General features: G+C 35.9%; 2 protein-coding genes across 2 annotated transcripts in view; one reads left to right on the forward strand and one right to left on the reverse strand.

Annotated features, from left to right (window-relative positions):
• Nucleotides 1-5,054, forward strand: part of LOC107663652 (tyrosine-protein phosphatase non-receptor type 4-like) — a 36,951-nt gene extending 31,897 nt beyond the window's left edge. Inside the window, exons 21-24 of the mRNA XM_016453894.1 lie at nucleotides 1,331-1,459; nucleotides 2,194-2,342; nucleotides 2,454-2,589; nucleotides 3,280-5,054. Of these exons, the coding sequence (XP_016309380.1) occupies nucleotides 1,331-1,459; nucleotides 2,194-2,342; nucleotides 2,454-2,589; nucleotides 3,280-3,378 (513 nt within the window). The 3' untranslated portion in view covers nucleotides 3,379-5,054. The remainder of the gene's footprint in view (nucleotides 1-1,330; nucleotides 1,460-2,193; nucleotides 2,343-2,453; nucleotides 2,590-3,279) is intronic.
• Nucleotides 5,055-5,580: 526 nt separating this feature from the next.
• The window catches only part of krt97 (keratin 97), a 3,999-nt gene continuing 806 nt past the window's right edge, over nucleotides 5,581-8,773 (reverse strand). The window contains exons 2-9 of the mRNA XM_016453960.1: nucleotides 8,530-8,767; nucleotides 7,949-8,031; nucleotides 7,533-7,689; nucleotides 6,805-6,969; nucleotides 6,602-6,727; nucleotides 6,121-6,341; nucleotides 5,987-6,033; nucleotides 5,581-5,828 (exon numbers count right to left, since the gene is read on the reverse strand). Of these exons, the coding sequence (XP_016309446.1) occupies nucleotides 5,722-5,828; nucleotides 5,987-6,033; nucleotides 6,121-6,341; nucleotides 6,602-6,727; nucleotides 6,805-6,969; nucleotides 7,533-7,689; nucleotides 7,949-8,031; nucleotides 8,530-8,767 (1,144 nt within the window). The 3' untranslated portion in view covers nucleotides 5,581-5,721. The remainder of the gene's footprint in view (nucleotides 5,829-5,986; nucleotides 6,034-6,120; nucleotides 6,342-6,601; nucleotides 6,728-6,804; nucleotides 6,970-7,532; nucleotides 7,690-7,948; nucleotides 8,032-8,529; nucleotides 8,768-8,773) is intronic.

The raw sequence follows: 8,773 nt of genomic DNA on the forward strand, positions 1-8,773 counted from the left end.
TACTCTGTGAGATAAAGTGTCACTCTTTTCACAGCTTTTTGGCTCTGAGACACTTTCACAGTGTTTCTCCTGCTCTTTTTCTAGTAAAAACTCACTTATCACTAAATGAAAGCTTAAAGTGAATACCTGATTATTTCAGGGGCCTTTCCACAAGTCCATTGTTTTTTAATTTCTGTGTTACTTTGGCTATATTTTCACACTTAAAACAATAATTTGGTGTTCCTCTTGTACCATTGTCCTCTTTTATGCTAAGAAATAAGTCACCTGGCAGTTCTCTCCCAAGTGGTTCCACTGCTGCCAGCATTAAGTCCGAGTATGATTCAGTGGGCTATATAACACTTTTAATTGTCAGGAAATTACTTGTCTTTAAAAGTTTTGGTTCAATATACTTACCTGTTGATCAAAAATAGCCTTAAACCTATACCCTTTTTTTGTTTAGAATTTTACACTTAACATTCATTTTATTTTAAATGATGAAAATGTTTTTGTATTGTTTTGTATTTGTTTTAGTTTGATAATGACCCTGGTATAAATATTATTAATTATTTTATATATAATAAGTAATTAATCAATGCAGACTCTAAAAGAAAACAGGAATACAGAAGAATTATTTTTGTTTTTTAAGGAAAATTAGAAATGTTGATTTATATATATATATATATATATATATAATTAATAAAATGCATAGAAATACAAAATAATAGAATAAAATAATACAAACTTCTGTAAGAAATTTTTCAAGTTTTAAAAAGGTTTGTATATAAAACCTTTGTTTTTATATACAAATTTTTTTTAATGAACTATAATTAGTCAACATTAACAATTGCCAATTTAATACATTTAGTAAATTGCAAAATGTCATGAATGAATTTAATAAGTTACAAATAAATTACTTCCCTGGTCATACATATGTGTCAGATTCATTGCTTTGTTATTCTTAAAAAATTTTTTAAATACCTTTAATAATCTGATCTAATTGTATTATTTGTTTCTATAATCAAAATGTAAAAATTTATAAATCGCTTTTCCTTTCTGCTAATATAACCATGACATTGAGGGCGGGGCCTAAATATTAACCAATTAATTTTTGGCTTAGTGCGTTCCAAAGTCAAATAATCCAATCAAATCCTGACAGATAAATCAAGTCCCGCCCTACATTACTTGTCTTTTAATATGTACACATCATATTACATCACTTTATGGAAGTTAAATGATATGAAAATGCCTTTTTGTAACTTTTTGCTTTGCTTTTGTCCTCCACGTGGTTGTGTTCTGAATTCTATCAGTGATTTTGCCAAGATATGATATATCTTGACATTTTCTGTTTTAGGTGAAATGTCATCAATACTGGCCAAATGTTTCGGCAAGTGGCACCTATGGAGGCTTTCAGGTTACATGTGTGTCAGAGGAAGGGAACTCAGCATACCTGCTCAGAGATTTGATGCTTACACACTTGGAGGTGCACCAGAATTTTTTATTTTTTTTTAGTAACTTTCAGGAGGGTGTATTCATTTTTGCAACACAATATTTTATCACTTTGATAAGAAAATGGTATTTTCTTGAATAATTTTAACGTTCTTGCTTTGTTATTCTTAAAAAATTTTTTAAATACCTTTAATAATCTGATCTAATTGTATTATTTGTTTCTATAATCAAAATGTAAAAATTTATAAATCGCTTTTCCTTTCTGCTAATATAACCATGACATTGAGGGCGGGGCCTAAATATTAACCAATTAATTTTTGGCTTAGTGCGTTCCAAAGTCAAATAATCCAATCAAATCCTGACAGATAAATCAAGTCCCGCCCTACATTACTTGTCTTTTAATATGTACACATCATATTACATCACTTTATGGAAGTTAAATGATATGAAAATGCCTTTTTGTAACTTTTTGCTTTGCTTTTGTCCTCCACGTGGTTGTGTTCTGAATTCTATCAGTGATTTTGCCAAGATATGATATATCTTGACATTTTCTGTTTTAGGTGAAATGTCATCAATACTGGCCAAATGTTTCGGCAAGTGGCACCTATGGAGGCTTTCAGGTTACATGTGTGTCAGAGGAAGGGAACTCAGCATACCTGCTCAGAGATTTGATGCTTACACACTTGGAGGTGACCTATCTCTTTAAATGTTTCTTATTTTTAGTGTAAATAGATTTCTGTGCTAATATCAGTTTGGATTTGTGTTCAGAGTAAAGAAGAAAGGCAGATTTGTCAGATGCAGTACTTGGCATGGCCCGATCATGGCGTTCCAGAGGATTCGTCAGACTTCTTGAACTTTGTCAGTCAAGTACGCAGCAAAAGAGCGGATGCATCAGAACCTGTAGTGGTTCATTGCAGGTCATGCCTAAAAAATGTCCTGACAGTATCCACAATCAAGATCTCATAAGCTGAAAAATACACCATAATGGTCAACAAAATGTTTATTAACTCCACCCCTTTTTCTTCTAGCGCTGGGATTGGTCGCACCGGGGTGCTTATCACCATGGAGACAGCGATGTGTTTGATAGAAACTGGTCAGTCGGTGTATCCTTTGGACATCGTCAGAACCATGAGAGACCAGCGTGCCATGATGATCCAGACTCCTGTGAGTAGTCTAGTCCACATTGCAGCTCCTTCTGGCCAAGAACCACCCACTTAGATAGGAAGAGACTGTTTGATTGACAAGTAATGTTACGTTTAGTATGTAGATGCGCATTTAAATGCAAAAGCTTTTTCCAAAAACAATTTATAGCAGTAGATTAATACAGACAGACTCTCTAAAAACCGCGTCAAACCAGTTAATTGAGTTGCGTTGAATTGATCCACTACCGTTAACTTCACGTTCAGATGCGCATTTACAGTATGGCAAATGCTTTTTCCCCAAAGCAATTTATAGTTCTGTCATGAGCTACAGGAACAATTTAGTTGAATTACTATTAAGTAACTCAAACAAAGTTTATAAATATCTAAGATTCCATGCTACAAACTTTGCAAATTAATCGAACGATTAATTCTTCCCTTGTGTATTGATATTTTTCCCACAAAACAATTTTGAGTTCTACTATGAACTACAGGAACAATTTAGTTAACTTGCTATTAAGTATCTCAAAATATCTAAGATTCGACACTAAAAACTGTGCAAATTTTGGTTAATCCAACGACTAGTTCTTTCATGTTAGAAAACAGACTTTCAAAGATTGCGTAAAAGCAAATCTTATTGCGTTTGTGTGTAAATGCAGTTTTGTTTATTCATTAAACATCTGAGTCACTTGACATCCATTTTGTTTGTTTTCAGAGCCAGTACCGTTTTGTCTGTGAAGCGATTCTGAAAGTTTACGATGAGGAGATCGTAAAGCCGTGCGAGACTGAGCCTCCGGTCGAAAAGGAAGAATGAACGCCGTCCTTCAACATTTCGGAGGTTCTTCTGTGATTTTCAACTACTGCCAGTGAGATCTGCGCTCAGCTCGCTGTCGCCCCCTGCTGGAAGGCAGCGGACATGACTGCCTGCAAGCTAGAATACAGACGAAAAAGCACTATTGCACTTTACAGCGACAAACAATGACTTAAGGATTTTTTGTAAAAAAACAAACAAACTAAATATCAGGTTACTGATGAGTTTAGGTACTCTTAATAATGTTAATTATTTGGGTTAGAGAAAGAAATTTGCTTTTGCTTTTGTGCCAAAAGCTGAAATGATCCACAGTCCATGTCAGAATTAACTCTTGCAACTAACGACAGCACGTTTTTTGTTTTATTTATTTGTTTTGGGGGATTTTTAACAGTGAACTTGAAAGCAACAGGTGCTCGGCCCATTCTCTTCCCTTTTCCCGACTGTGACTGTAATTGTTTTAATGTTTATGTTTGAAACAAGTTAAAATCGTTAACATACTTTTTTTTTTAATTGTTGAACAAAAACAAAGCTTTTAACGATACACATTTAATTAGTTTTTACCCTGGCGCTTTAAAGATAGTCTTTTGTAAAGTACTTTCGTTACTTGATAAAGTTTCCATGGTAGTTCTCTCTAAATTTAGCGAAATTAACAGGCCACCAGCTGCGTTGAAAATGAGCCATGGTAAAGATGTTTCTTGCTGCCAAATTTCACAGCTGTTTGCCTCTAAAACTGATTGGTGTGTCGCTTTGGCTAATCGATATTTATTGCAAGGCTACGTGTAGTAGCTACGTAACGGCTGGCATTTGTATCGTTGAATATGCATCAGGCAGCTGTTCTTCTTTCAGATCCATGTTTTCCGGATCTTTGAAGCATTTTATTTAGAAAATAAAGCTGTGAATTTCACATTAGCTTCGTTGGCGTAAACTGGATTCTCAATTGATAAGTATGGATGCAAATTAAAAGTTTAATGTACGATTTAGTCTAGCGTTCTCTCTGGTTAGCGTAAAGATCATCACATATTCACAATTACCAATTTTCTTCCATGTTTACGATCAAATTTTCAAAACTTCTACTGTAAGAAACCGATTATCTTCAGATTTTAGTTGTTCATCTTGTATGAATAGTTTTGTGTTTTTCGTTGAGAAAAAGTATCTGCTCCACTCTCTGAAGATACCGGTTTAAATTCTGCTTATGATTGGTTATGCTTATCCATATCTCCTCTTCTCTAAATCGTTACCTGCAATATACTCAAAAGGTGGTCATAGTTCATTTAGTTCTTGCTTTGACTGTAGAGATGATGGCATTTACAGAGCTCATTGGGCGCTTTAATGTTTTATTCACTGCAAGTGCAAAATTTAACGATCAATACATTTAACGCATTTTTAGTTTTTAGGTTATAATTTTCTGCATTCTGAAAAGAAAAGATATGTAAGAATTATGGAGCAAAACGTTTTTAATATGACACTCCGGACCATCGTAATTGTTTGCGAATGTTTTTATGAACATTTCCCCCTTACAATGTTTTGCGGTGCCATTGCACAAATGATTTGGCATTAAGGACCAATCACGCCCACCGTTTTGAATGTGAGACGATTTTGCTTCAGTGTACGTCATGATAGCGCAGCAGCTAGAAATTTACTACCGATTTTGCGTCGGAAGTGGTGGTATTTTTGTATTTAACAAAAAAACGAATAAAAAAAAGGACAGCACTTTGCAACTGACTGTGGTAGTCAGCTGTGCTACTGTAGAATTTATACTGTAATTGTGTGATGGGGGAAAATATGCTGTTTAATTATTTATGTTGAACATTTTGTCCAATACAGACACCTGTGGGGGTGGGGGGCTCTTAACTACATAGTGTCATATGTGAAATACTTGTAAATACAATGTTATATATTAAAAGTGTTCTGAAAAGATAATGGTGGTTATTTTTGTTTTAGTATGTTTTTAAAATGTCAGAAAAGTACACAGGAAATTGTATGTCATGTTTGTATATCTCCCAGTTGTGTTTGTGAGAGAGCGAGTACGTCTTTTGTACAGACTGTTTTGTTTCTTACTGGCGTACCTTTTGAAATTGTGCTTAATTAAGCTGACTCGTCTTTTGGCGCTTGTGACACACGTCAAATCAAATATAATACAGCTCAAACTTCTATTTTCAGTGTTGTTTTTGATAAATATCGACCTGCTACTCATACAGGAATGAAAGAACAAACACATTTAATTTCGCAGCTTGTCTTTTTATTTTTTCTTGGCATTTCACATGAGATGTTGAACAGGGATAATTTAATAAGCCATATTGAGGCTGAAAATTCATGCCAGCTTTATGGATCTCATTGCTGTCGTTTTTACTTCTTCATGACCTCAATGTCAACATCCTCTGTTCGAGAAACAACCTTTCCGTCAACCATCTCTTCGATTACTGTGCGAACACGCTTGGTCACCACAGGTTCGGCTGGAGTGGAAAAAATAGAAAATCGTAAGTTAAAAGCTACACAAATGCATGTAATTATCAACATTTTAATTGTATTTCAATTGAAATTATTTAAATTGATTCATGTAGTATAATACATTTTTTCCCCCCCAAAAAGGACATCCTTTAAAAACACTTACGCTTGGGAGGAGGAGTTACAATCTCTACAACTTTGACTGTCTGTCTCCTGTAACAAAAAAAATAAAATAAATATTGTACAACTTTTGTGGTCTTTATAAATACAACGTTCATTTGTTTATTTGTAAAAACTTACTGCATTATCTCTCCATCCAGAAGTCTCCTGTACTCCGCGATCTCCAACTCTAGTCTAGTCTTGATGTCCAGGAGCAGTTTGTATTCACTGCCCTGTCTTTCGATGTCCATGCGCACCTGAGAAAGCTCCGCCTCCAGACCGTTAATGACGGCCTGCAATTGGCTGAGCTGGAGGCTGTACCGTGACTCTGTCTCTCCCAGTGTGCCTTCCAGTGCTGCTTTCTGTCAAAGCATAACGCATAGAAGAACGGTGAGGGTGCGTAATAAATTGCGTAAGTGGCTCCCTCTAGAGGCAGCTATTGCAAAATGTCTTTTTTTCAACATTATTGATTAAAGTTTGTAGAAACTTGAGCATAGAATAATAATTAGGGGTGTGGCTGTGCATGTTGGATAAAATAAATCTCCCCCCAAGTGGTTGTAGAAATGTTTTTAATATTAAATTAAAGTTAGTATGAATTGCAAAGAGAAAGAAATACTTTTACCAAGCTGAACTGTGACTGTAGTTCGATCTCCAGGCTCTGAAGCGTCCTCCTAAGCTCGCTGATTTCACTGCGGGACAATGTGATGTCTTCTTGTCTGGTGGTTACCGTCTTGTTCAGTTCGTCGAACTGTGGGGACAGATTTGAGGTCAATGTCTGAATGATCGTGTATGTTTTAGCCATCGAGAATAAGAACAAACACTTACTTTGCCCTTGTACCAGGACTCCATTTCTCTGCGGTTCTTATCGATGGCGCCCTCATACTGGTGTCGGATCTCCTCCAAGATGCGGGCCAGGTCTTGCTGAGGTGCGGCGTCAACCTCTACGTTTACGCTGCTGGAGGATATTTGAGCGCGAAGGGCTGCAAGTTCCTATAGAACAATGATATAGATGTTAGCTTATGCACCTTTTCGTACATTGCACATTTTTCAAAGAATGGTTTGTTCTGAAAAGTGGCAATTGATATTGTAGGAGATGGAGGTGCTTGATCTTTGACTAGTGAAATTTCGCAAAATAGTTGCAAATTGCTCCCTCTAATTGCAGCTAGCAGGAAATTTATTTTTTAACATTCATAATAAAAACTAGTAGGAATTTGAACATAGGGTAATAATCAGGGGTCTGGCTATGCAGTTTCGATCCCCCTAGTGGTAGAGGAAATTATTAAAATTTTACATTAACTTTCACACAAAATTCCCAATTGCACGGATTCCTATTGGTGTGGTAAATGTGACTGCACCTTAAAGCTTTGAACTCCAATGCTTCAGGTAACATTTAATTACAGGACTAGGGTTTCTAATAGTGCCTAATTTTTTACACTTATTAATTACACTTGATTGGAGAAGATTATTGGTTTGGTGGATTATTTGGTAATGATCTTGCTTCACTGCACCAGGTTTGCCCTGCCTGGAGGGCCATAAAACGTTTTTGATCTCACCTCTGCATGGTTCTTCCTCAGGTAGACAAGCTCTTCCTTCAGACCCTCAATCTGCATCTCAAGGTCTGAGCGAGTCATGGTGAGTTCGTCCAGAACCTTTCTCAGACCGGTGATATCAGCCTCCACGGACTGACGCAGGGCCAATTCATTCTCGTACCTTAAGCTGCAAAGAATAACAATGGTTAGGTTGGGAATCTAGAAAAACTCAAGTGTTAAAATTTGGGGTGTGACATTAACAAGCTCATAAAATCAGGGGAAACCCTTGCTGGGAATGAAAGATTGGTTTACCGATTGGTTTATCTAAGCTGTTTTTTACTTAATTACCAGAATGGAGTGTGATATTAAAGTTATATAAACTTAATGAAAAGAGATTTTAAATGATGGAACTAGAAGGTAAAGGCTTTTGTTGTACTAACTTGACTCTGAAGTCCTCGGCTGCCAGTTTGGCGTTGTCAATCTGAAGGATGATTCTGGCATTGTCCTGGCTGGCGACAGCGATCTAAAGACAAACAGATAAAGAATAGAAACTCCCTGACCTTTACATTTATTTATTTATGTATATATATATATATTTTTTTTTTATGTATCCATTATATTGCTTGTATATGTGTTCTAAAACATGTCTATATAGATTATTACTTTTTATTTATTAGTTTTTATTTGTAGTTACCTTATTACTTAAACTTGCTTTTTGTCAGCTAGTTGCCAAGATAACATTTCTAGTCTTCATTTCTAGTTTAGATTTTTGTTTTGTTTTTTAAATATAACAACACTGGTGACATTATTATCCAATATAGACATGCAGACCACAGGGATTGATCATCTTTTTTTTTTGTTTATGTTTTAGTTTTATTAATTTACTGTTTTACGTCAATAAAATATAATGGTTATAGTACTATGGTCATAAGTAGTGTAGTTTGCTTTTCATTGAAATATTTTTCATTTTCACGTTCCAAATAATATAACTTTTATAGTTATGTAATGTAAAATTACTCACTTTTTTGCGCAGATCTTCAATGGTGACGTAATAGTGGCTGTAGTCTCTGGAAACAGGGGCTCTCTTCTCGTACCACTCCCGGATCTGGCGCTCCAGTTGCGAGTTGGCTTTCTCCAGGGAGCGCACCTTCTCCAGGTAGCTCGCCAGACGGTCGTTGAGGTTCTGCATGGTGGTCTTCTCGTTGAAAGCCAAACCGAAGCCATTGTCACCTCCGCCGAGCGCGCTGGCCAGGTCGAAACCGCTC

Source organism: Sinocyclocheilus anshuiensis, unplaced genomic scaffold (assembly GCF_001515605.1).
Source record: "Sinocyclocheilus anshuiensis isolate Anshui unplaced genomic scaffold, SAMN03320099.WGS_v1.1 scaffold77, whole genome shotgun sequence".
NCBI classification, from domain to species: Eukaryota; Metazoa; Chordata; class Actinopteri; order Cypriniformes; family Cyprinidae; genus Sinocyclocheilus; species Sinocyclocheilus anshuiensis.